The sequence below is a fragment of the Osmia lignaria genome, chromosome 2, assembly GCF_051020975.1.
Source record: "Osmia lignaria lignaria isolate PbOS001 chromosome 2, iyOsmLign1, whole genome shotgun sequence".
Taxonomy (NCBI): domain Eukaryota; kingdom Metazoa; phylum Arthropoda; class Insecta; order Hymenoptera; family Megachilidae; genus Osmia; species Osmia lignaria.
The window spans coordinates 12,693,859-12,720,728 of record NC_135033.1 but is presented as its reverse complement, the minus strand read 5'-3'; the positions used below and the strand labels follow the sequence as shown (position 1 = coordinate 12,720,728).

At 30.5% G+C, this 26,870-nt stretch overlaps 5 protein-coding genes across 16 annotated transcripts; 1 reads left to right on the top strand and 4 right to left on the bottom strand.

The window, feature by feature from the left end:
- Positions 1-52: 52 nt before the first annotated feature.
- l(1)G0004 (RNA-binding protein pno1) lies at positions 53-1,160 on the bottom strand. The gene is made up of 3 exons (XM_034334013.2): positions 843-1,160; positions 652-741; positions 53-580 (listed from the first exon to the last, which is right to left on the bottom strand). The coding sequence occupies exons 1-3, from the start codon at positions 945-947 to the stop codon at positions 53-55; spliced, it is 723 nt and encodes a 240-aa protein (XP_034189904.1). The 5' UTR covers positions 948-1,160.
- A 1,732-nt stretch (positions 1,161-2,892) lies between these two features.
- LOC117608605 (uncharacterized) lies at positions 2,893-16,161 on the bottom strand. 8 transcript variants are annotated; one of them, XM_034333971.2, is made up of 12 exons: positions 15,634-16,159; positions 15,286-15,338; positions 13,976-14,117; positions 13,633-13,761; positions 13,392-13,558; positions 13,078-13,294; positions 10,173-13,007; positions 9,693-10,076; positions 7,015-9,579; positions 6,450-6,570; positions 6,033-6,349; positions 2,893-5,842 (listed from the first exon to the last, which is right to left on the bottom strand). In XM_034333971.2, exons 4-12 carry the CDS (start codon positions 13,757-13,759, stop codon positions 5,784-5,786), a joined length of 6,792 nt encoding a protein of 2,263 aa, XP_034189862.2. In that variant the 5' UTR covers positions 13,760-13,761; positions 13,976-14,117; positions 15,286-15,338; positions 15,634-16,159; the 3' UTR covers positions 2,893-5,783. The 8 variants fall into 8 exon arrangements, 7 of the variants coding, with proteins under 7 accessions (XP_034189862.2, XP_034189866.2, XP_034189860.2 ...); XM_034333975.2 differs by lacking the exon at positions 15,286-15,338 and having other exon boundaries at positions 6,033-6,280; positions 15,746-16,161; XM_034333969.2 differs by having other exon boundaries at positions 15,286-16,159.
- Positions 16,162-16,543: 382 nt separating this feature from the next.
- On the bottom strand, positions 16,544-17,637 carry cype (cytochrome c oxidase subunit cyclope). Of its 3 annotated transcripts, none has more exons than XM_034334019.2 (3): positions 17,492-17,637; positions 16,801-16,961; positions 16,544-16,723 (listed from the first exon to the last, which is right to left on the bottom strand). In XM_034334019.2, exons 2-3 carry the CDS (start codon positions 16,959-16,961, stop codon positions 16,654-16,656), a joined length of 231 nt encoding a protein of 76 aa, XP_034189910.2. In that variant the 5' UTR covers positions 17,492-17,637; the 3' UTR covers positions 16,544-16,653. The 3 variants fall into 3 exon arrangements, with proteins under 3 accessions (XP_034189910.2, XP_034189909.2, XP_034189908.2); XM_034334018.2 differs by having other exon boundaries at positions 17,398-17,533; XM_034334017.2 differs by lacking the exon at positions 17,492-17,637 and adding an exon at positions 17,353-17,491.
- A 126-nt stretch (positions 17,638-17,763) lies between these two features.
- Positions 17,764-21,342, top strand: LOC117608611 (uncharacterized). Of its 2 annotated transcripts, none has more exons than XM_034333998.2 (10): positions 17,764-18,056; positions 18,532-18,720; positions 18,800-19,039; positions 19,116-19,355; positions 19,437-19,532; positions 19,601-19,872; positions 19,941-20,039; positions 20,122-20,386; positions 20,468-20,712; positions 20,803-21,342. In XM_034333998.2, the coding sequence occupies exons 2-10, from the start codon at positions 18,580-18,582 to the stop codon at positions 20,954-20,956; spliced, it is 1,752 nt and encodes a 583-aa protein (XP_034189889.1). In that variant the 5' UTR covers positions 17,764-18,056; positions 18,532-18,579; the 3' UTR covers positions 20,957-21,342. The 2 variants fall into 2 exon arrangements, with proteins under 2 accessions (XP_034189889.1, XP_034189890.1); XM_034333999.2 differs by having other exon boundaries at positions 17,764-18,175.
- Positions 21,343-23,301: 1,959 nt separating this feature from the next.
- Positions 23,302-26,725, bottom strand: Pp2A-29B (Protein phosphatase PP2A regulatory subunit A). Of its 2 annotated transcripts, none has more exons than XM_034333996.2 (10): positions 26,565-26,725; positions 26,012-26,203; positions 25,401-25,620; positions 25,181-25,341; positions 24,951-25,106; positions 24,608-24,879; positions 24,336-24,530; positions 23,920-24,163; positions 23,593-23,836; positions 23,302-23,429 (listed from the first exon to the last, which is right to left on the bottom strand). In XM_034333996.2, the coding sequence occupies exons 1-10, from the start codon at positions 26,646-26,648 to the stop codon at positions 23,425-23,427; spliced, it is 1,773 nt and encodes a 590-aa protein (XP_034189887.1). In that variant the 5' UTR covers positions 26,649-26,725; the 3' UTR covers positions 23,302-23,424. The 2 variants fall into 2 exon arrangements, with proteins under 2 accessions (XP_034189887.1, XP_034189888.1); XM_034333997.2 differs by having other exon boundaries at positions 23,302-23,424; positions 26,565-26,724.
- Between the last annotated feature and the right edge of the window lie 145 nt (positions 26,726-26,870).

Sequence of the window (26,870 nt, the reverse complement as noted above, 5' to 3'; positions counted from 1 at the left end):
CAAAGACGTTAATTATTTTGTAAATATTGGTTAGCATTATTTATTTTATAATTTATAATCGTTCTGATACTTTACTAGCTACATTTCTTAACTGTCCATAAACCTTTGATGGTGGACTACCCAAAATTAAATTACATATAGCTCTTCTTGCTAATTGTATATTCTGATATGAACCAAGTATGTGAACTTTACTATCTGCTAACACAATTCTTGTCTTTGTTACATTTTCTATTGTAAACTTTGTTCTACCACCCTTCCCTGCTAATCTACCAATAGCTCTGGAAAGATGATCCCCTTTTAAAGGTTTTACATCTTGAACTTCAAATGTTTCTACAAATAAATCATCCAAACGTAATAAAGCCAGAGCATCTTCCACTTCAAAACCATAAATAAAAGCTTTTACAAAATCAGCCCCCTTTTGCAAATTAGCGATATCAGGAGTCTCTGGAGCTGTGCGTAATTCTACATTCCTAGTCTTTAAATTAAACCTTATTTGCAATTGCAAATGTTCAACAACAGGGGTAAATATCTTCATCCAATTTTCTTTGAGAGGAGTGTACCTGTGTGCAGGTACAGATATCTGAAAATACATTATTATGTTGTAATAATAATACAAAGAAATTTATTGGAGAAAATAAATTGATTTATTACCTTCCTCTGTTCACCACCTTGTACATTTCTAGCCCTTTTTGTACTTGCATGTGATTTTGTGTTTCCTTGTATACCATTAATTACTTCAACCTACATAATTGTATAAAGAACAGATATGTACAAACAAAAAAAATTAAATACTACTTTATAACCATACACATTCTCCTATACAACTTAACCTCACGACTTACTTCCATACGATTTTCACTTATGCGTCGCTTGTTTCTTTTCTTGTTTTCAATAAATTCGGTTGTTTTCGAGATATTTTTTGATTCTTCTTTATCCGTAGTATCCATTTTTGTAGAAATTAATTACTTATTACAATACTGAAAACTTATATTTGAAGACACTGCCCCACACGTGTCCTATCCGTATATATGTATTTATATAGCCATGTATATTTATAGGCAATGGATTCATTTGTATACATATATGTACACAACATGTCTGTATATGTGTATTTTTATTGATTTTATTGATTGATTTATAAGTCTATGATATAAATAAATCAATATATTTTGTAGGAATAATACAAATCTAAAAAATGTAATTTTAAATTCACTTAATAATAATGTACAATAATTATGCTAACCAACCATTGAGCTACATTTAACAAATATTTATCAAATTGTATCAAGAGTTATCAACCATAACAAGCGAATAATGAGTACCTTATTTATAGTATTTTAATTATTTTGAGATCAAATACTTAGTGTTAAGACATATTAGATATGCTCTTCAAGACATATTTTTCAGTTAGTTGTTGTTCAGCTAAAAATAATATTCAGAGGATATTAAAAACCATTATTTGTAAAATTATTACTAGAAAATGACATTTAACAACAAGAAAAATAAATAATACCTACATACACATAATTTCATGGTATTCAGTAAAAATAACATGAAATAAAATAGTTCCATTTACTGTAAAGAAATTATGAAGAGATTATTAATTTACAATATGACTTAGAAATTGCAGTTTTTCAAATTTCATGAAAAGTTATTTTCAACTTTATTTACCCTAATCTTAATGAATGTTATTAGCTACTTGTACTATACCCTGTTGAAAGTAATTATTGCTTAAAAACTGCATAAATAAAATTACTATACGCAAGTGGCAAATGAATTTTAAGTTATATGAAACCTACAAATTTGAAAAGATTACAGTAAATTAATTACAAATGCAAGAACAAAAATACTTTGATCGTTTACATGTTAAAACTCTAAAATCTTTTCAAAGCATTTGAATTAATGGGTACCTTAAATAAATTTACTTTGTTATTATATAATTATGTACTTCTAAACATACATAGAAAAACTAATTTGAATTTTATGTATCAACTTTCGTTTCTAGACACTGTATTCTCAACTATTCATAAAATATCGTTTACTTCTTTATAAAAAAAATATACTGTAAAATTAAAACTAGAAACCTTGATATAACTACAAATTGTATTTGCATGTTATAAATAATCATAAAATTATTTTGATTTGACAAATAAGTAATGTGAAGTATCAAAGTAATTCATGAAACTGGGTATGATACAAAATAAGCAATTGCATTTTTTATAACACATTTTTCATTATCTTTGAAGTTTATGGTAATAATTAATAACAAGAAAAAAACCTTCATCAATGTGTCTACAGTAATTATTAAAAGGTACAATTAGCAAATTACTATATTGTGTATCCACTTTGTGTAATAATAGGTAATAATATAATTATAATATTTTCTTTATAATCATAGCGCAATTTTTCTTTTCACGTGCTCAATCGTTTTCTACAAATATAGTATTGTATCTAATTTTTTATTTATATATATATATATATTTATATATTCAATTGCATCATTATCAATTATTTACTTTTACTGCTATTTATATTAATTAACCAAATACTAAAAATACAAATATTTTGCATACAGCAGGTTTTAAAGTCATCAAATTTCATCTTAGAGCTGATGGTTTTAAAACGCATGTTCATATACACAGTTAGAATATTCGTAGCATTGCAAACAAAATTAAGGAGCTTGTAATGCACTTATTATACATACATACAAATGGGCACAAAAGTGAACATTTTAATTGGTATAATTATTATAGTCTGCACGAAAAGTGGTGCTATGTTTAATGGTTTATGAAGCACACTATAAACACCAATTACTTATTGAGCGTCACAAATACACCACGTTTTTTTTTTTTTTTTTTTTTGCTAAATGTGTTGAATATCAACAATTGTCACATATTACAATCAACTTGCGTGATCTTTGGTGTATCTATATTATTTTTATTATAATACATACGTACTATATGCGATTACATGGCAGACAAACTTTTAAAAGCTCCTTAATTATGTGAAAATGCAAAAAATGTACTTATTTTTAAAATATTTATATTTACACACAAAGCTTATTTTGTTTATAATCTATACAATCATATAAATGTAATATTCAATAATAAAATTGTAACGTAATAATCCCTAACTTATCTACCTAATTTCAAAGAGAATATTTTACATCGAAATTACAATGTTTTTCCTGCTCGTTCTTAAATTCTGTTATTAAATAACTATACATTATTACACTGTTCAATTACAATATAGGGCTGAATCAAATTGAACGCCACTCAGATGTCCATTTCTTTATATGTTTTATATATATACACAGCATAAATTCCCACCATGTAAAATAAGCATGCTATTATTTACAATATATGATTCAAGTTTATTAAAACAAATTTCGATAAACAAGTAAATGTTCTAACTAAATAATTTAACTTAATATTAAAGATAGAAAAAAGGTTTAACGAAATTATAATGGCTTTAGCCAGATGATGTAAATTTGTTAAAGATCTTTTCTATTTAAAATATTATTAAATTCAGTACTCAACATTCATATGAGAGAAATATTTTTTTTAAATATGTTACCTGATAGCCATCAAAGCTGTAATACGTGACACGGAGAAAATAGTACCGACATGAATTTATAATAAAAGATATGAAACAAAGAAGTTTCTTTGAAAGAAATTAAAATTAAAAAAAAATTAAATTGAAGCAATTCTAATTTGGAGTAAAGTTTATTTAATCGTGAAGCATTAATATGTTACAATTTTATGAAAATCTTTTATGATAAAAGGTGAAAGTAATCATAGTAAAATACTTTATCATTTCTGAAATATTCAAACTCGCAGACGCATGTCTTTCTTAATGAAAATAATGGAACGTATATAGAATTATGAAAAAATTAAATAGACATTTAATATTATAATATTTTAAATGCAGATTGTCAATTAAGAAAATGCTATGATGGCTATCACAGGTTCATTTAGAACTTCCAACTCTCAACTGTATAATTTACATTTATACAATATAAAACTAGATTATCTGTTCACAAAAAACAATAGTTCATATATATATCACATACATACATATATAATATTATATATACGTATGTATACATATTCCTGTATACTTTAAGTGATGTCAAAAGGGTGCTTATAATGTTCTCAGTGCACGATCACAAAAAATAATTAATAGTATGACAATGTTGCACAATCTGAATTATCACTAATTTAATAAAAATTTGAACAACTTCTATATATACAACGAGGGGTGCTTTATGTATTTTTTACAAGAAATTATTTACAAAATATATTCATTTATATATTACCTATCAAATTAACATTGTATTAATCATTTTTCTATAATTATTATTATTTTCATATATTTATGCATGAGTTATTCCAACGTTGTGTTTATGTTCCATAAATAAAATAAATCCTTTTTAATAACTCTATACCTCTGCCTTTTTGCAGTATTTTAACTCAGGACGAACTTCCTACTGAAAGACTATGTTCACTGAGACAGAGAAAATAGCGATCCTGGAGTAAATATACGTACACGTAATCTTTGTTAAATTCATAAAATCATAAACTATACATAAACTTCTTACAATAGTCGTGATTATCTCTGTATAAATTTATAGAAAAGTACGATTGTCCTATAAATATTTTTTAAAAGACTTTTCTAAATGTACAATTCAAATAATATTTTCAATTGCGTTCATAAAGGAGAATATATTATTTAGTATAATGACGAAGAATGTATGTAATTATAATACTTTTTCATTTACAAATAATTATTTATACGCAACGATTTCGTGTTGTAGTTGTAGATGAATTAAAATGAATATCAAATAATTAAACACTTTTAAACAAAGTCTATCAGTGAATTCGTCAGAGTAGCGACTTAAGCCCCCACCAGTCAATGAAAATTGTCCTTGAAAACGTACATTTACTTATGGCAGTACAGTCAAACTTCATATTTAATGGATTAAAAATTTCTCGACTTTCTTTTACCATTATTAACTTTCCTTCCATGATAACTAATAACTTTAATGGACAAATAATAAATGTATCTCCTTACATGCATTATTTTTGATTTCGATTAAAAATAATTACTTGTTAATGCTTATTGCAATTAGTATCTAAATAGAATAATATTAAGGTATTCAATCTGAAAATTTTGTATGTGTAAATTTTTGTCATCACTATATTTAAACAACGTTCGTTTAGATTTTTTTCGTCTTCAATAATTAAATACAAGATTGTAAAAGCTTGGCAAAAGAAAGTTGCACATTGACTCGGCAGTTTTGGATCAGTTCAGTTACTTAGATTAAAGTATAATGCATTGAGCAGATTATTCTGAGTAACTAAACTTTGTTTAGGAGTAAAGTATAACCGAGTACGCTAGACGGCGACAAAAACATTATAATGCAATTTTTATGATATTATTCTTTTTCCTTTATCGACGAACAGTTTTAGATGCTTTTAAAAATATAGCAATGATATCTGTAAATCTATTTGAAATATTTTCATCGGTATTATCGAACATTAAGGAGATTTTACTATATATAATAGTAAGAGAAAAAAAAAATTGAAATACCATCCAGCACTCCAAACACGATACTCCTGTAACACATACAACAGCATTGTGCGCTATTGACGCATGTAGTTTCACCAGGTGGGGTCCAGCCACACGGCAATCACATAACCATTTATAACAGATACACAATCAGTTGGATAGGCCTTGACGAGCGACGGTAGCTAATCACTGTCAAGGTCACTTCCCGAAGGTCATTTGTTTTCTCGGGATATTCGCCTCCGCTTTGCCTGCTCTGCTGCCTCAGCTGTTACTAAAACAATGTTCCCGCTGTACGAGGTGTTTCAATTAAAATGGTATGTGAAGTATATAATTTATAAACTAAACGACGTTTCATATTTTTCGTAACGTAAATATTATTGAAAAGAAACGAAAAATGTATGCAGCGATTAAAAGAATTGTATTGTTTTATTTGATTAAATCAAGTAGAAATATTTACATACCAGCACCACTTCGAGTTTTCCGTCTAGTAATATCTTCCGTTGATCTAGACGCACCCCTTGTATTGCTTGCTGGTGTTGCCAACGGCGAAGCTGTGTTCTGCCTAACAGATCTTCTTGTTGTTACTTCCCCTAAGGATTCATTACTGGATGCAGAAGTACCTCGTAGCCTTTCCTTTCCGGCTGTAACTATCGCGGTTGTACTCGGTTGCTTGGTGGTTAATAAACGGCTCTCTCTTTGCACTCTATTACTGGCATTGAAATTTGATATATTACTGGAATTAATTTGACTGCCAGAAACAGTTGTGCTTGTATTTGTTCTAGAATAACAAAAATTTATTTACGTAGCGGGGCTCTCAAATCTCTGACATATTCAGATATGCACTGCTGCTAAAAGAATGCTGAACCGATGTTGCTTACTTTTGATCTTTAGACTTTGGAGATGCAGCGGATGTTTCGTCTGATAATCGCATTCTTGCTTTTCCTACTGATTCAATCAATGGTTCATCATCAGACGAATCTACTTCTACCACAATGGGACCTAAAAATACAAAAATGTTTGTATCAAAGTTCAGGCCCAATTTTAATATTTCTCAATACTTGTCTCATGTAATTATGAAAGAAATGACCGAGATAATAATTTCAGTCTGGTTAACATAAGGAACAAGAAATGTTAAAATTTTGATCAATCAATTAGAATCGAGGCACTTTTGTTACCCTGTTTTTGGCAGTCCTTATCATTTTATCATTTTCTTTTAACATAAAAGAAATAAACATATACTTAAATATATCTAGTAAAAATTTGTTTGAATATACATAGTGTTTCGTGTAATTTTATCACCTGTTGAACCGAGTGTTGAACAATGATCTACAAAGTGCTCCTAGCCTTTTTAAGGTAATAAAGTTACATGAGAAACTCTGTATAGATATAATATACTAAGATAAAAAAATAACTATTAAAGAATAAATAATATAAGATAAACACCTTTCTTAGCCTTGGCCAATATATTGAATCCTTTTTTCGACTGTTCTTCTTTAGCAGGTACTTGTTTCTTTAACGAACCAGCTTCGTCTACACCTATACAAGCTTTAATAAGTTCTGCAGCATTCTCAGAGCATTTCCTTTTCCCTGGTCTTGGTTGTGGATCATCAGCGGTACTAGATGCTACAGAACTCTCGCTTTCTTGACGTTTCCTTTTCCCTACTTTTATTGTCGTATTAGGAGATAATTTTGACACTCCTAACTTTGGACTTGCTTTAGCATATGGTGATATACTGCGTCTCTCTTCTAATTTATTAGGACCATGAGGACTACTTTTAGGAGTCTTTACAATGTCAGGGCTATTCAATTTCTGGGATCTCGTTCTTAAAGATCTTTTCTCATTAGTATCATTCGGGATTTCTATTAAAAGTTGTTCCAGCAATGACTTTGGTGGTCGTTTAACGTAATCGTCCGTGTTGTTAGAATTCAACCTTTCCACAAAATGTGTTTCATCGTTATCTTCTATACATATGACATCCTGCCTTCCTTCTAATTCCTGTTTTCTTCTACGTTTTCTCTTCACATGTTCGACATCGCTGGAATCGACTTCCGGATTTTGTGCTGCCGGGCTTGGAGTCTCGTCCCTCTGCAGAACTACTGGATTAGAATAGGTATAGAGCGGTGGGGTGATTCGGATCGGTTGAGGATCTTCACCTAAAGGCGATTGAATACCTATATTTACGTCACTTGTATCGTTCACAATTTTCTTAACCAGATCGTCTGTAACTTTCTGAAGATTCATAGAAGACTCTCTAACGGATACTTGATGATGGCTTTGTACATTAGATTTTTGGTTTTGATCAGAACATTGCTCTAACTTAACGGATGTTGCGTTTAAAGAGTTCAAAGAAATGTTAGAAGTTTTAGCGTTATCTGTACGATCATTTTGCCTTGTATCGTCAACTTTTTTATTGATATTAGATTCTACTTTGATTTCTGAACTAAAACTCTGACTACTGGAACATGAGTTATCTGCCGCTGCCGCTGCCGCTGCCGCTGCCGCCGCGTTACCCTCACTTGCAACTGTATTATCAAGCTTTTCTGTCTTTACTTTATTATAAGAAACATGATTTTGTATTACAGGCACACCATTGTTATTTTGTCCATGAGGTTCATCGTTTAATCTAATTGCACTATCATCTATGACTGTTTTTATATTATCTTCAGTTGCACTTTCCGGGCCTCTCGACACTTGGTGTGTTGGATTCGTTATACCCTGATCATGCTGCTGATTGATAGAACCTTCTAATTTAATGCTACAATTGTCTTTCTCAGAAAAGTCATTTGTTTGCTGCTGTGCGCATTGCAATAAATTATCACTATCCACAGTACTCGGTACAGAAGTAGTCACAATAGTCACAGATCCGGTTATTAATGGATTTGATACACTTTTATCGTTATCAGCTACCTCTAAACTAGCAACCATTTCACTATGACCACCAGTTCTCGATGCCGTTGAAGTTGACTTTTCACTAGATACATCTTTAATGTCATGTTCACTAGAGTTTGATATATTATGGTTTAAATGATTTTCAAGATAATTTGTGACAGACACAGGACTTAACCTTTGTTGACCACTGGACTTCAAAAGTTCTGAATGGGAATTTGAACACATATCACTATTACTAGTTGAGGAAGGCACGTTCTTATTGGTGATTGGTAGGGAAGATTCCCCTTGAACAGCAGTCTTTGCACTGCTTTGTGTTACCGGTTCAGTCGCTGGCCTGTGCAAAGGAGATTCCCCTTGATTCGGTGACTTTTCTGAAAGAGCATCCATGGACTCGATACCCGAATCTTCACCACCTCCTCCACTGCTAACTCTTTCCACCGTCGCATCCACCCCGATCGCGATCGGAGCTGTTGTTTCAAGCAACTTTTGCTTAACTTTTGCTTCCGTCACATTTATTTCTCCAATTGGTAATGCAGGCTTGCTGGAAGGTACATCAACGCTTTGGGATCTGGGAACTTGGTCCACTGAGTTTCCTATTGCTGAACTTTGCGTAGTTTTCAATAAACTAATTCTCTGTGTATTATCCACTTTATTTTCTACGATCGCTCGATCAACCTGCTTTATATGATTCTGAATAACTTTCTTGTGACCAAAATGCTCTACTTTATTATGCCTATTAAGTGCAGCATTTGTGTCGTTCTTTGAAACCATGTGGTTTTTCAATTTCTGACTGATAGTTTGACTTTTTGCTGTAAGGTTAGAGTTTGCTTTAGAATTATCTATATCGGCCTTATTTTTCACCGATATAATCCTATTTACAGATATCTGTGCATTTTTTACAGTAGCCTCTACGTGAGTAGATACTTTGTTTTCAAGATTGGTAGGTGAACTTGAATCATTTTGTGCAGGCATATTCGAAAGTACTAATCCAGAATTCTCATTTTCAAATGATGAATTACTAGTAGTTTTTGTATTTGTATTTGGAACTGTATTAGCGGAAGAACATTCAGGAATGGTCTTCTGATTACTAAAGTGCGTAGTCTCTGCATCTTGAGATTCTGTAAAATATTTGAAAAAAATTGAAAAAAATTGAAAAATATTGAAAATAATTAAACACTGGTTAAAAAATTAATTTTTATCAAACATTTATAATATAAAGCACAATAATCACCTCCTAAATGTAGATCTTTTTCGTCCATTAAACTTAATCTTCTTCTCTTCTCTTGGCTAATTAAATCTTTTTTAATGCCATTTATTTCTGTTAATCGCGAAGCAACAACGGCATTCAATGTATTATTCTTTTCAACAGCCGATCTATTAATGTCGCTATCACTCGTTCTTCTAATTTCCCCTACTTTTTTCACTGCATTGAAATCATTTCCAGTCAATAGCGCATCAGCTTTTCTTATAGACTGACCTGAATCACCTTTGTAATTAAGTTTTCTCCACTTTGCTTGATTATCCAATATTCTACCACCAGATAATAAATTTTGTTCGCGATGTAAACCCTCTCCTGATTCTGATTTCTTTTTAGAATCTCTTCTTTTGGTTTTTCCTGGAGAATAAAAATCAAACACAAGACAATAAGTAATAACATTGTAATAAAGTTATAATTTTTTAACTGTAATAAATTATAAATAAAAAATCTTACCTCCTCCTATTTTATGTTCTTGCATGTGATTTGGAACATCTAATTCAACTTGACTTTTCGTTAAGGACTGTTGCGTATTCAAAGGTTGATTCAGAACAGTAGATTTATGTTTCGAAGGAGATGGAATTCTACTATTCAACGGTATATCGTCAACATCACTGCTTTTACTTGAACTTGGTTTTGTAATGCCACTTTGAACGTGTACAACATCGATCGGTAATTCTTGTTTTAAGGCATTAGGTTTTGATACAACTGTTTGAAGTATATTATTAACTTTGCTGATAGTATTGGTACTATTGATCATTGTGGAATTGGATAAAGGTAGTTTGGATGCGGATGAAGTACCTATTATCATGCTCAAGGACGATTTTTTTTGCAACAATTTGTTCCCATCTATGCACCCTTTCATTTTTTTTAATTTTCCTCTCCTTTTTATACTAGTCGGATCCAATTCTCCATCCTTTAATGATTTCTTTTCTTTCTTTCGGATTTGTACTACTGAAGCATTACGCCCTCTTAAGGAAATATGTAACGGAGGCACTCTCGGTTCATCGCCGGTTCCCGAGTTTGGAATACCAGTGGTAAACATTTTATTTACCGATTTATCGGCTTTCCTAATCGGTGGTGTGTTTACAAAAGAAACGTCAACCTTATACGCCGGAGTAACAGGTTCAGATTTCTCTAATTTTAATCTTAGTTTGATTTTCTCTCCAGGCATAGGGCTCTGTGCGGTTTCTCTACTTGATTTTATTCTACTATGCTTCAAACTTCCCTCACTGGCAGTAGATTTTACCGTCGTTTCAGAATCTGATTGATCTGTATTTGTTGTTGTGTCGTTTCTTCTTGAGAAATTGCTGTCTGCATCGTCGTCCGAAAATATGGAATTTGATCGATCGTTTGATGGGGATGGAAAGGAAAAGAAATCATCCGGATTATCTACCGCACTTTCCGGTTCCGAATCTGAACTCTCGCTGGGCATTGGTTCCAAATGGCCGGTTAAAGGGTTGATAAGAAACTGTCGTATTTTGCCAGTCGACGTGTATTCCGGTTCAGGTGTCTCTTCTTTAGGTTTAGGAGATTCAGAGGTTTCAACCTTAGCGGTAGGCGAAGCAGCGTTACTATTAGAAACATGATTGGTGTGAGATCCGCATTGAGAAAAGGCACCTGAAACCTGATTTGTAGTTGGCAGACGTGTTGTATTGACTTGAGCACCCTGTGGAATAGAATTATTTTGTGCGGTCCACGTGGTCCCATTACTATTACCGGTTGTTGCCTGGTAATTTCTACTAAGAATATTTTGACTCTGCCCGTAACGGAAATCAGCCGTTGCACTAGTGTTAACGTTTATATTTTTCAGCTGATTATGATGTAATTGTTGTTGCACGTTCAATCCTTGATTCTGTTGTCCTAAATGGGACTGTGATGGAACCGGTTGTCGCGAATAAGGAGGAGGAGTTTGTTGACGTTGATTAGTTAAGTAACTTAGCCGTTGTTGTGGAATACTACTCATGCTCACTGTTGAATGTTGCATCAATTGCTGCTGCTGCTGTTGTTGTTGTTGTTGTTGTTGTTGTTGTTGTAAAAGTGGTTGATTGGGAACGGATGTAGGTTGCAACGATGTATTTACAGTTTGTTGTTGTACCAATGATTGTTGTTGCGTTGATGTCTGTTGCGTAAGCAAATGAGAAGTATTTATATTTTGTTGTTGATTCAATTGTTGCTGTTGCGTCAAAATTTGATGTTGTTGTTGTTGCTGCTGCTGCTGTTGTTGTTGTTGTTGAAGGAGTAATTGCCGTTGCTGCAAAGGTGTTCGAATTTGCTGTCCATTCACTGGATGTCTAATTGGAAGTTGACTTTGTAATTGTATCTGTGAAGGTCTATAAGCCAATTCTTGCCTAATGGGAAACTTTTGTTGAATTTGTACTTGAGCATGCAATGACGAAGCAGGTTGTTGCATTTGTCCGCTAGTAGAAGTTTGATGCATTACTTGTTGCGTCATATTTTGCCCAGTGCTACCAATCACGTTGACCGAATGTTGTTGGGGAATAGTTGAAGGCTGATTAGCGTTAACGGTTGCAAATGCAGATGCAGAAGATTGAGATAAATCAGATACGACTGCTGTTCCTCCGATAAGATCTTCTGTCCTAAGTGAATCTAAATTTGGTGGTGATTCACTAGGTGAGGATAAATCTTTTCTTCTAACTGTTGGCTTTTTCGTAGGTCTCATACGATTAGTAATTCCAGAACTATCGATAACAGCTGGTGGTAACATTTTCTGACCAGGTATCACATTGTTAGGGTGCGCGCCAGCATCGTTTTGTAAAAGATTTACAAGAAGCGGACTGGACAAAGCAACTTGATTTCCATTACCATTCGAATTCCCTGCCAGATTATTATTGTTTGGTGACAGACTAGATGTAGTGGTAATCGAAGACTTGTACTGATTTGTCAACTGACCAACTGACACAACTGACTGAGTGGTAGTATGACCAGTAGTTAATGTTGTTACTGTCGCCAAATTCTCTTGAGCAGGATAAGGCGGAGGTGGCTGTACATGATGTTTAAACTGCATTGCATTTTTAATTGTTGCTTGTGATTCGCGACTATGTATTGCTTGGGCAGCATGCGTCATACTTGCAAATGGGAATGGACCATTATAATTACTCCTAGGTGAAGCACTGGGATTAGTAACTGGTTGATTTCCAGATACACCAACACTATTACTTCCTGATGCTGACTGTACAGATTTTGCAAGAAATGGTGGGATAGGATCACAGTCTGTAGGTGCAACTACATTCGGTGAACGAAACTGTGGTGTTTTTTCGGATGATGTACCTAAAAGAACAGTCTACATTAGAAATGTTATTAAAAATATTTTATTATTATAGCACAAACAGGAACATACCAGCTGCTATTATTTGAGCCACATTACGCAATGCTGAAGAAATACTAGATGTATTACTTGGACCAGGTAAAGCTGTTGGAGTGTCATTATCAGCATTAGCTGTACTGCTAGTGGATTCATTTTGTGATTTGGCACCACTGTCCTGTGAGGATCCTGAACGTAATACAATTTCCTGTGCCTCTCCGCTAAAGCGGTTGGCTATCCTTAATGATATTACCTATTATATACAATTTATATGTATCATTCATTTATCATCATTCTTATATATTTACATACATATATAAACAATAAATATTAAAAAATACATATATTACCTGATCTCCTTCAACCTGCACCGAAAGAATTCCAAGTTGTGTAAGAGCTGGAGAACCCTGAGCTGCTAATTCTCGAAGACGTAATGCAGCTTCTCTGGGTATTGAGAATGTGACTCTGACAGAATTCCATGGCTCTACTTTATTTACTCTTAAACCATCACCTTTTTCTATAAATTTACAAATCAGTAATTTATGTGTACTATTATTATGTAATTAATCTTTTGTTACTTGCAAAAATTACCTTTGCAAAGCAAAGATTTAAGACGATCAATAATGGTTTTAAACTTATGTGGAAACTCAGGATCTTCTAGGTTACCCTCACACGTTACCACCGTTTGAATCAGATCACCATCACTATCAGCCGCCATGACTATAATACATAATGGATACTATCACAGTGGTTTCACTTGGAATAGCTTAAATAAATTTGTTGTACAACAAATCATCGCCTCTTTTATAATAAAAAATAATTTACACAGATTATTTTATATTTTAATTAATGTCAAACTATAGTTAACATTTACTGTTCAATTTAATATGTTATTCCAACACTATATGCGGTAAAAATAAATTTTAATACTTACCAACCACAAATCACATAACTACCCAGAGAGGTTACAAACGCCTCAGGGTATCACTACAGTATGTGGTGATAAGATGTTTGTCTGTCGGTTTTAAACCGACAACTCCAAACAACGCCAGCACTAATAAATATGCTTATTGTTTCTATGGGACAAGATAATACAATTTTATTACATAATGTGATATACAAAAGAAATTATATTCAAGCTATTAGGATACTAATAATGGTATTAAATAACTCCAAGAAAGGTGTAATAAGGAAGTAATAAAATTTTTCTTTGACACAACAAAATAATAATCAAAAAAATTATGGTATAAAGCATATACAATACAAAATAATAATGAAAAATTTCATAAAATTTGATATATAATCATATATTCTTCATTTATTAATTGTTTATAACGATTTTTATTAAATATTAATTAATGTTTAACAACCTATACTAATGTACCAATGAATTTATACTACAAAATATAGAAAAAAATAATTTATAATTATTTTTATTTATTATATTATTTCATTAGTTATTAATTTTTCTTATTTACAGATTATAAATAAAAGATGACAAAATTTATTAAACATTTGAAAATACAATATTCTGTAACTATTAACAATAAAAACAAATTACAACATGTTACAATTATTTCAATAAAACAGTTAAAAATTATACACAGATAAGATCAAAATTGATCTTTAAAATAAAATTTTAATTGAACCCTATCAATATAAATAAAATAAAACTGAAATATTGTTACAATAACTATAAGGAGCAAAATAAAAATAAATAAAATTATGTACAACATTTATAAATTAAATTTTATTAATCGTAAATAACACATAATTAATACGATTTTATTTTGTCATGTCAACTGTTTATAAGTAACGGTATAAACGAACGATATATGAAAATATTAATAACACTAACGTAGTAATATAAAAAATTATATACTTCGATATAAAATATTTAAAAAATAATAAATGAAAACATTCCTAATTAAATAAATCGAAATCGAAATCGAAATCGAAATCGAAATCGAAATCGAAATAATAGTATAAAATTTCAATATAACATCAAATACATTCAATACAAACATAAAATTGACAACTGTGGTCTAAACAAAACACAAACGAAAACATAGTGCATAAACAAAAAGTGAGGCCAATGAGCATTACTAGGTTATAATTTGATCGTGATTTTTGTCAAATTATAATGATTAATAAAAAAAATATAACATTAACATCAATTATACCGTCAATATTTGTCGAATTGACGAACATCTAGAACGTAAATGATTTTGGATTAATTCTTACCACTCACGAACTGCAATTAAAATCTTTTGGGCCATAAGATAGGGGCACAATTTCTATGTGGAAGAAAATAGGTTATAGAATATTTTTTTTCAAGCAAACGCAAAATGGAGATTGTCACGTTACTTGAAATTTAGTATTTTTATGAAAAAATAATTCAGTTTGACAATTTTCATAACGATTTTTAATAAAATAAGGCATCCAGAACACTGGATATCGGGGGGCCACCATTTTGTCCGTCGGGGGAGGTGTACGTGAAGTGGGCTCAAGCATGCTCAAGATAGACCGTCAAAAGTCTGAACATTTTTATTTCACAGCCTCCTTATATGTTTCATACTTAGATATGCTTACCATAATAAACTTAAAATTCAATAACGAAGATCATGGTAATCAACTAGCCTCACTTCAGTCTTTGCACAGAACGATTTCATACCGTATGAACACAAGAAAATTTTAACGTTACCCCATTTCTTTGCAACTTCGTGCGGGATTTCTCGCGTCCAAAATGCACGGAGCCACACCACAGGAGCACTAATTTTAATCGAAAATATGCCGGACAAGTCTTACTTCACTTTCTGCACACAGCGCGCGGTAGGAATCACGAAAAAACTCGACATAATCGGTAATATAAAGGGACAAGTCATAAAACGCCATGAACAATAACAAGGAGCCGCCATTTGCAATGCGAATAACTGACATGCGCAAATCAATCGCGCGGGGCACACTGGGTATTTGACGGGCGCCATCTTGCCAATCATTTTAACATTGAAATTTTCTAACCTCTTGTAGTTTATATCCTTTGTTAATCAATATTTATTACTGTATTTATGATTTTTATGCTTCTGTTTACACATATTTTACCTAATAAACATTATTATCATAAATGATTGATGTATTGCAACTCCAAAGAATCTATGAAATATATTTTTTATTTTAGTTATTTAAACTGACTTAAAATTAATAAACTATACTATTCTTTTGTATGTTATAAGTAATTGTTTTAATAATTCTGAATTCTCTCTAAATTTAAAAAAGTAGTGACATACTGATTTTATATATCACATTCTATGTATAGTTTATATTTTCTAAGCAAAAAAATTATGGTATACATATATATCTATATATATATATATATATAGAGAGAGAAAATGTTGATAATATTAAGAAAAATTATCTGTAAAATGATATGTAAAAACAATGCTTTAAAGAAAACAAGTATTTATTAACAAATAAATCTAAATTTATATAGTTGCATTCTAAATGCATATCTGAGCTGACTATTTTTTATACCATTTATTAATTAAATACGTATGTACATAATGTTGTGAATGAAATGACTTAATACCACTAATTCTTTTATGTGTATAATATTTAACCACTGGTAGACTGCATAAGTCCAGCCTCATCCATTCTTTTTAATGATTTCTCTGCATCATAATGCCTAAAATGAAATAAAATATTACTATTTACTGTGAAAAAAGGAATATACAAATTTAACTTATATAAAATTGTAATTACTTATAAAACTCTTCCATTTTCCTCTCGTATACATCACTAACCAACATTTTATAACCAAGCCCTACAGCAGTAACAATTCCTACCATTATTCCCAAACTTTTCTTAATACGTGTAAGGTGAAGGTTACGGAGTTGAGGTTTTGCTAACCGTCCTTCTCCCATCTAAAATATAAATTTTAGATTAGATACAATCATATAAATATATTATTGGTTATATTAAAATATATTCCCATTGTAAATGAATGTATTTGTATGACATATCAAACATATATGATTGACCTAGCAATTCATAAATGATTCCTGAACATATTATTGATATTGACATTATTTTTATATAACACATGATAACTTTAAACAATATAGAAACAATGTCATTCTTATTAATTTTCAATATTCAAAGTATGATACAAAACATAATGGTTAAAAATTATATTATAGAATAAGATTGGTAAAATGTAAATTTAATATTACATAACGCCCGATATTTTTCTTAAATAAAAATAATGATTATTTTATCTGTACTAAGGATTGAAGAACGTTAAAAAATGCATACTTTTGCAAATGAAACGATATAACAATTTCCTGAACTTTAAATTACGTTTTATAGGATCAACCGGCCACCACCAACGTCAATACTACACCACCTGGAAACTGCTGGAAACCATTGGCAAATTTATAAAATAACTACTTACCAACTCACAAGATGTATGTATGTATGTATGTATTCTGCAATAAACCTTTTACAGACCTATGTGTTCTCAAAATAATAAATTTTTTATTTAAAACTGCTTTTTTAATAGAAAGTTTTTAATAAAGTGAATTCAAAATTGTTTGTAACTATAAATATAAATGTAATATAACACTGTATATAAGTAAGTAAGTAATTGCGAAGAAGATAAGAAAGTAATTAGCTTTATCTTTACATCCATCCATCTTGTATTATTATTGTCAGTGGTGGATTTGGAAGAAAAAGAAGAACGTCAATTTACAGTGCTGACAAAGAGCATTGTATTAATTTAGAACGTAATTTGATGTCATTTTACTTATAAACATTTTCAGTTACCTTTTTTATACCGGATATTATAAACATTAATAAATACTGCTTGTATTTAATTGAATGTCAATGTTTATTCAAAGTTTAGTGATTGTGACAGCTGATGAAAAGCCGAGTTGTTACGTAGGTGGACACAGCTGTATTGGACTGTCTTATTATATTTGTATTGATAAAAATTCGACAGTGAATTATTTAGTTTAATAGTAAGTTTGGATTGTATCGAACTTATCATTTGATAGAGTCAGTTTCGTTCTGATTTTTTCGTCTCGTATTCTACTCAGATTTATGAGAAAATAAATATTATTTATGGATTAATTTTGTGGTACGTAATAATAGTTGTTTGTTTAACATAACTTACTTATTGCAGTTCTTTGTATTTGCATTTATATATCGTTCATAGAATGTATTTACATATATACATGGGAAGTCTCATCATTTGTTTTTACAAAAGGATTTAGCGATATTGATTAAAAAACATTTTGATGCTTTAATACAGGAATGAATAATGCAATGTGGCATTATTTGTTTTTTTTTATCTAATCAATAAATGTTTTGTTTTGTACTATCTTTTATACTTTTTGTATAACTATAGATTTTACTAATGTATTTAAATTATCATATCAATCATCTTTTTAATATTTTAAAAATATGTCAGTATTTATTTCTTATTATATTTAGAGATCAGTTTAAGACTGTGTAAAGCAGTCAACTTTATATACAGTGATCATGGAACAAATGATTGCCTTGAGTACACAAAATCCATTAACTTTATTAGTAAAGTTTGGAATGATGGCTTGGAATGATACTTGTGGCAATGAAAATTGTTCTGGACATGGAGAATGTCATAATGGTACTTGTTTGTGTGAGGTAATATTTATGGAAATTACAATAGAACTTTTACTCTGTTTATTATACTTTTAGACACGATTATTCCATTGTGTTTTAGATTCAATTCGATGGATTAGAATGTCATGTTCCAAATTTAAGTTACTATATCGCATTTGCAACTATATTCTTTATGTTGGCATTTATATGCCTAATCCAACTTATCATGTGTATCATTGCTGAATGGCAAAAAATGAAAGCACCATCATTTCTGAGAGCTTGTAGGATTACTACGCAAAAAGTTTTATATTTTATTGTGTTTCTTGCTTCATTGATAAGAGGAGCATATTTTACATCTCCGGTAAATATGAATAAAAATTAATATTTAATTACTTCTTAAATATTTATAAAACATCATTAATCTCATTTTTTGATAGACTGCATTCAAGGAGGGATGGTCTAGAAGTTTATTATCCGCATATTATCCACTTGTTTTAAGCGGATCTTCATTAATTGTTTGTTTCTGGGCTGAAGTATTTCATTTGAAAGATATGTCATGGGATAAACCACAGTTTCTTTCAAAATCATTTATGGGCTTTGTGGTATTCAATGTACTAACATATTCTCTGCTGTTGGCAGAATTTATTACGGTTCAAATATATTCACAAGAATATCAGGTAAATTCAGTTAATTTATTCATTTCATTTCAATTTTCAAATGAAATTGCATAAAAATATGGTGTTATGTATTTTTTTCAGGGATTCTATACCAATGTCTTTAACGGATGTTATGCAGTACTCCTATTTATTGTAGTAGTTTTCTTCTTAATTTATGGAGTAGAAGTATTTTTCAAGGTGTGTTGGTTTAGAAATGAATCTAATTCATTTCAATGTTACAATAACGTTTTGTTTTTTTTTTTTAGGTTCGAGGTGGATTCCTTTATGATTATCAAGATAGCACAGTAGTCTTGAACAAGCGTATGGTCTCTGATTTAAAAGTTAATGCTGAAGAACAAGTAACCACAAAATTATTTGATCCAATCCCAAGTACTTCGCAGTCTTCGCAAGTGCAACAACAAATAAATATTTCTCAGTTACATCAATCTCGCGTTGGATTATTGTCACAAGCTTTTATGCTTTTCATCGTTGTCGGATTTTTGTGCGGCGAAACATTCGGGGAATTGTGGAAAGCTAAGTAAGTTTGGATATAATATGTGAACTTACTATATTTTGTATGCTTAATTTTATTTTTATTATTATTAGAGTTCCTCTGTACAGCAGAAACTGGCACGATGTCGTTTTTCGCGTTATCGAAGTAGGAGTAATATTATGGTTTCCCTGTGTGTTATGGAATTGTTTCAGGTTTGCTTTTTGTATACCGTTATGAAAATTATAATCATTTTGATCAATAAATCAATGTAATTATTCCCTCGTTACATTTCAGTCCAGAACAATTATGGATTTTAAATCCAAAACGTATTTTGAAAAGATTAGATCACTCTAAGTATTTGAAAGAAATCGAATTACAAGATAAAAGTGGAGAACAAGATACTTCTCCCTTCTCGGATGAAACATCAATTAGTAGCAAAGATTGTTGGATTTGTTACGATAGCGATAGGCAAGATGCCGGCCCATTGATACAACCTTGTCAATGTAGAGGTGATGTCAGTGCAGTACATCACAATTGTTTGCGACGATGGTTAGTCGAGGTAAGATAAATATTTTTATTGTTTTTATTAGCTATTTTCAATTATTTTCCTGTACTGTTGCAACTGTACTCTATATTCCAGAGTTCTATAAATGCTGATAGTCTTACTTGCAAAGTATGTGGTACACAATATAATGTGGAACATACAAATAGATTAGACTGGCAAAACAGCATTACTTCACGCCATTGTTTGCAAACAATTGTTATTGTTACAACAATGTGTGGATCGTCAGCTGCTGCTTGGACACTTATTCAATTAGTAGAGGGTCCAATTATCCGAATGTTCGCTGCTGGTACTGCATTATTAGTAATGTATGTTTGTATAAGGTAAGTTATTAATAATTATTAATATTCATACCTAAAGTACACGCTATTGTAATATATTAATATTACATTTATTTCAAAATTTATTTCTAGGTTTTTAAGTTTAAATACAGTTGTGGCATATCAGCGTGCTAAAATTTCGTCTTTAAATATCATTGGCTCTGACAATAGTGGAACTACACATGTTTCTACTATTAGTCACACGGTTTGTGTAGACTTGCCAAAATCAGAAACAGCAGCAATATAAACCAGTATGTAAGTTTTAAATCATTCAAAAGTTGTTGAATTTTAACTTATGAGGGTAATAAGCGAAAAAATTAGAATACAAAATTCTTCAAAGGTAATTGTTATAAATAATATGAAATTGTTTTCTATAATTCTTTATATGATTTTTAAAGTAATTAAAATTAATAGCTACTATTGGTGAAAAATATCTAGCATATTATTTTAAAAGGTGATCATTTGATTTCTTAATTTTCTCACGTTTTTGACTAGTCTGTTAACAAGTTACCGTAATTTAAACAAAAATTTTGAATTGTCTTTCTGTTTATAATACCAAATATTTGCATAATTTAAATGAATATTGGTAAAAAATTATGGAATTAATTTTGTTGTAAGGAAATGTTTTTTTTTCCTCTTTTTTTTTCCCCCATTTATTAATATTAATTGTGTAATCATTTTTGAAATCGTTATTTCATAATTTTACAAATTTGCTGTTAAACAATTAATATTGATGTTATTTTTATGGAAGTTAAATATGAGTTTAAAAATGATTTGTATACGTTACTTAAGTCGAAAGATTTATGCAACATTTAAGATGCATTGGACTAAAAGTATCTAAAAATATCAATGATTGCGAAAGTAGAAAATGAAATGTGATTTGAAAGAATGAAATATTACCAACATAAAATATGAGTGTTATACAGTGGCTGCCCGATAAGTAGGCACCAGATAAGTGTAGGGACGCTCCTTGTTCACACGCGAGCGCGCATCTTATTCTGTCATCTAGGAAGATAAAAAATGTTTATGTATATGGTATTGCGTTCAACTTGTATATTCTTAATTGACTCACCTTATATGTGATTGCAGTGAGGAATAATCAGGTTGCGAGAAGAACGTGTATATTAGTTGCTTGATAAATGGACGTTTTCTAAAAAAATCCTCATCTAATAAACTACAGCGCAATCATTTATCGAGTGACCACTGTATATCCTTTTTGGAATTGCCATGTTTTTGCGGATGTGAAAACGTTTACTGTTTATTATAATCCGGGTACTAAATGTACATATATAGGTTCCATGTTTATAATGGAATGTTCTAAAAAAATATGTACTAGGTAAAAAATTATCTCGAATTGTAAAATTATAGCACGAACTGATTGTAGTGCTATAACTATGTATGGTTACATAAAATTTGGTTTTATGAAATCAGAAATACTGTGAATAGTACATGTTTTATGAATAATTCATTAACATGTAATAGTTTTATATAGATACTAAGAATTATATTATTTCTGTAGTATATGAATTTTATATTTGAAAATACTCGTATCTCATGCGGCTTAGTTTTATAGAATGTATATGTATATAGCATTATAACTAAAAAGTGATATGTGACCGTTCAATGAAATATTGTAATACTAACAAATATCTGTTTTGCTGCATTTTTTGTAGAAGTACAAAAATTTCTTAGGTTTAAAAATCAATTATGGATTTGTCATTTATATGGTTGTTCAATTAATAACTATTGGAGAACACATTTGTAGATTACATAATAAAAACATTAGTGATTTGCGATTAAGAAGTACTAATAAACATGGATTGATATCTGTTTCACATAAAATAATAAAATATTTTTTCATTAGTAATTTTACAATTAATTTTGATTACTAATATAAAGTTATATGTATAATGTAATGTAAAAATATGATTTTTACAAAATAACTTACTTTTTATTATATTACTGTTGAAAAAAATATTACATGTAATATTGAAAATTTTTAATTATCAATTAAAAAGTTGTTTATATTATCTTGCAGAAGAAACTTAAAAATTTTTATTTAATATACAATTTAGTAAAACTAATTTAAATATATTCTTGTAGAAAAATAATATAAATGTATAACCATATGAGCCATATGAATGATTACATAGAAGACAAAATATCAATAAGCTGTGATTATGATAAACTGTAAAATATTTGAATAAATGATTACTAAATAAAAGGGCCAAAACAAAAGTACATTACTCATTGTTAATTTTATTATTACGTTTACAAAGACAATACTTAACAATGTTATGCATGTATCAAACTAAAATACTGATTTTTAAAAGATAAAGTAAAGTTTTGATCAGTGAATGTGGAAGAGCAGATTATAATGAGGTTTAATTTTAGGAATGATTCTGAGGTACCTTTTATTGTTATATTATGCCTTCAGATAATTATTTAGGTACGTATAAGAAATACATTTTACCAATTAAATTGAATATTTAATAAGTAATATAATTATAGATATACAGTTACAACAAAACTTAAAATATTGTTTATTACGAACTACTAATTTTATATTTCTTGACAATAGATCTGCTCTGACTGTGCAATAATATTATCTGTTGCCATGTGTAAGTGTAAATGTTGTGGCAGAAATGTACTTCTTGAGAGATTGAGGTTGAATATTGATGGATAAATTTTAAATGCAATTTTTTCTGGTTCAACCTACGCTGAAAAATAGTATTACAGTATAAAAGTTCCAGTTTTAAAATGATAAACAACAATTAGTTTCTTATTTTAAAACATTTTAATTAGAATTTGAAATAAAAAATAAAAATACATAATTTTATATCTATAATTTACTTCTGGAATCAGAACTAGTAAAAATATTACCTGCGATGCCGGCAATTGCTTCTGAAGCAAAATACTTAACATCAACGTCACTATCAGTATTGAGCTTATCAAGCACAGGTTTTACCTGAGTCTGTACCGCGCTAGGTTCAAGATAAGGTCCGATCTTTTGAAGAGTTTTAGCAACATTAAATCGTACATTTGCAACATTGTCAGTTGCCATTCCTAAGACAGTTGGAAGCATTACTTTTGTTGTTATTTCCGGACCACATACTTCAGCCAATACCTGTTAGAAAAATATAAAAATATGAATATTAAATATTAAAGCATATGAACTACTGTATAAGTCTATTCATTAAGTCTACTCACATTAATACAAAATAGACACGTCATTCTGTGAAGGTAATTTTGATCCCTTGACATTGCTAACACTTTAGGTATTACAGTGTTTTGGGCCCATTCAGGGCCGAATTTTTCTACCAGTTTTTTCAAGTTTAACGTTGCTGCTTCTCTAATAGCATAAACATGATCGACTAACCAAGTCATGCATAAAGAGTTCAGCTTCTCATCAAAGAATTCAACACCAAGTTGCCCAGCTAGTAATGGCATATATCTAGGATGTATACGCATGTATATTTATATATATATGTATGTATGTATATATACATATACATACACATGTGTATAATACAAATAAAATAATATTTCATTTAAATCATATTCATATTAATAGCTTTACCCGTAGTACATGCAATTTGATATAATACCCTATAGCTGATACTCACTCTATAATGGCATATCTTACTCGCCATTTTGAATCTTCGGCTAATTCTACAATAGCTGGCAGAAGCGACTGTGAAAGTTGTTGTATGCCAATAACTTCGTTAACACATTCTAAATTACTGATAATATTTAAACGAACTTCGGAATATTCATCTCTAAGTTGCGATAAGAATAACGGTAACAGATGTTCAATTGTGCTGTAAATTAAACCGATTTATTATTAACGCTGTATTACAATACATTTATACAATTATATAAATATACATATACTTACTTGTGTTTTCCAAGTATCGGGCTAAGACCCATTATAACACTCGCTAGAGCTGATTTTACATGTTGATTTGGATCTGATACAAGTTCCTTAACTATTGGTAATATATTTGTCATAATAATGGACTCTTGGTTAAATTTGTCGAGATTTTGACAGAAATCACGGACTTTATCGGCCGCTGCAGCTCGTACTTCAGCTTCTATATCTTTTAATAATACTTGAAATGCTGGTACAAGATCTGTTTTGGTGATTTCTGGACCTAAAGCTTTCTGAAGCTGTAAATAAAATTTGATCAATAATTGGTATTAAATATTGACATGTAAAAAATTAATTTGTTGTAACTTACGTCAGTGAATTTATCAGCCACCATGTAACGTACACGCCACGATTGATCGCTTACGCACTGTCGGAGTGTAGGCATAAGTAATTGTTCTACATCTTCTTGAGGTAACAGAGATGCAATACTAACACACGCTTCAACGGTTAAAAGACGAACTGAATCCTGGAAAATACAATATTATAAATATTAATATTGCAAAATATAAAGGAGTAATACTCTTCTGTACATAATCTTACTTGTTCGTCTTGAGCCAGAATGACAAACATTGGAATTAAATCGGCTTTTACACATTCAATTTCCATAACTTTCGCAAATTCTCCTAAATTCGAGGCTGCAGCTCGACGCGCCATTGGTGTGTCATCTTGACACAAATTGCGGAAGTGATTTCGTAAGCAGGCTGTAGATAAATAAATAAATTTATATTTGCGCAATAGATAATAAATAATTCTTTATTACCTTTGACTGTTGGATTGACTCGTGGGTAACAAACACTGAATAGAGCACATGCCGAAGTTCTTGATGTGAACCAATCTCCTGTGGCTAAACGATGTATCAAGGGAACAAACTGTTCTTCCAAATCTGTCGGACTGTGTTGGGCAGCGATAGTTCTCAATGACTCCACTGCTTTGTCTCGAACTACAGTTTCTTCAACTGTTGCTAATGTTTCTAAAGGTTTCTAAAGTAAATAAATTTTTATTCATTTTTGCTTTTGGATCATTAGTTTTTAAATAAATAACCAAATTTTTATGCTTGTAGTTTATGTTACAGAATGAAAGATAAGACATATGTATATACATCTAATCTGTAATTAAAAATTTTTTTGTTTCATATTTATAATTGTAAAAATTTTTGTCTTAATAATAATACTTATAATTAATTGCATCCTCAAGTTAAATGTATGACACATCTCTGATATGAGTCATTTTGCTAAACAGAATTTTGTTTCATCATAATACTAAGAAATAATCAATATGGTTTCAACATATAAAACGGTGATTTCGCTATAAAGTATTAAAAAAAAAAAAAAACATTAGTAGTTGAATAGTTAAGTAAATAAAAATATATACCAGTAAACAGTGTACATGTTCTGGACCTCCTACAAGAGGAGTGAATTGTCCAAGCTGTTCTGCCAATGCTAGTAGAACTTCATCTTCATCGTACATAGACTCTGTTAGAAATGGTATCAATTCGCTACGCGTTCGTTCAATGCCCAAAGCAAGCGCAATTGTAGACAATTTTTTTATCGAATTCAGCCGTAACTGTAATAAAAATGATTCTGTTAACATACGAATCAACATTGTGTAATACATTTGATAATTAAAAAAATGCCTTCTTTCTTCCAACAACAAGGTATATTTTTTCAGATAGAGATTTTTCATGCTGAAAATTTGAGGTGGAAACGCTATTATGCAAATAGTTCATAATGTTAATTGTATTAATATCAAAAGTAGAACATCAAGAATATAATGAGTATGAAGGTATTAAAAGAATACTTTATTCAATTGTAAGCTAACGCTGTAGCCGCCTTGACACTGTGTTTTCTCCAGCGGCTACGAGCGATGCAACAATCCAATTACTTTGCGACCATAAAGTGGCAGGCTTCAACTTTTGCAAAATTACCTGTACATCTTCGTTTTTCAGTTCGTCGATCAAAACTGCGATCGGATAAATACTGTCGTCCGTGGTAGAGTCGCTCGCTGCCATTTTGCTGCCGATCACACTAGAGCTTGGAAACTCCCGTGTGTTTCAAGTAATGTTCAAATTACTGCGCCATCTGATGGTTTCTACTATCCAGCGAACTAGCGGCACATGTAAAATTGATTCGTTCATTCGTTCCATTACAATTTACACTGATACCGAACTATACCTAATAAATCAATAAAATTCATTATCATGTATCTACTCAACTTCTTTATTTCTATTGAA

Excerpts from the sequence above, each read along its gene's own strand:
- Pp2A-29B (XM_034333996.2), bottom strand. The coding sequence starts at position 26,648 with ATGGCAGCGAGCGACTCTACCACGGACGACAGTATTTATCCGATCGCA. Across the intron at positions 24,880-24,950 it reads TGGCTGATAAATTCACTGAC|CTTCAGAAAGCTTTAGGTCC; the intron begins GTAAGTTACAAC and ends TTTTATTTACAG. Across the intron at positions 23,837-23,919 it reads CGTGTCTATTTTGTATTAAT|GTATTGGCTGAAGTATGTGG; the intron begins GTGAGTAGACTT and ends TTTTTCTAACAG.
- LOC117608611 (XM_034333998.2), top strand. The coding sequence starts at position 18,580 with ATGGAACAAATGATTGCCTTGAGTACACAAAATCCATTAACTTTATTA. Across the intron at positions 19,356-19,436 it reads TATATTCACAAGAATATCAG|GGATTCTATACCAATGTCTT; the intron begins GTAAATTCAGTT and ends TATTTTTTTCAG. Across the intron at positions 20,040-20,121 it reads GTGTTATGGAATTGTTTCAG|TCCAGAACAATTATGGATTT; the intron begins GTTTGCTTTTTG and ends GTTACATTTCAG.
- cype (XM_034334019.2), bottom strand. The coding sequence starts at position 16,961 with ATGGGAGAAGGACGGTTAGCAAAACCTCAACTCCGTAACCTTCACCTT. Across the intron at positions 16,724-16,800 it reads AAAATGGAAGAGTTTTATAA|GCATTATGATGCAGAGAAAT; the intron begins GTAATTACAATT and ends ATTTCATTTTAG.
- LOC117608605 (XM_034333969.2), bottom strand. The coding sequence starts at position 13,759 with ATGGCGGCTGATAGTGATGGTGATCTGATTCAAACGGTGGTAACGTGT. Across the intron at positions 13,008-13,077 it reads GGCTCAAATAATAGCAGCTG|GTACATCATCCGAAAAAACA; the intron begins GTATGTTCCTGT and ends CTGTTCTTTTAG. Across the intron at positions 9,580-9,692 it reads AAAAGATCTACATTTAGGAG|AATCTCAAGATGCAGAGACT; the intron begins GTGATTATTGTG and ends AATATTTTACAG.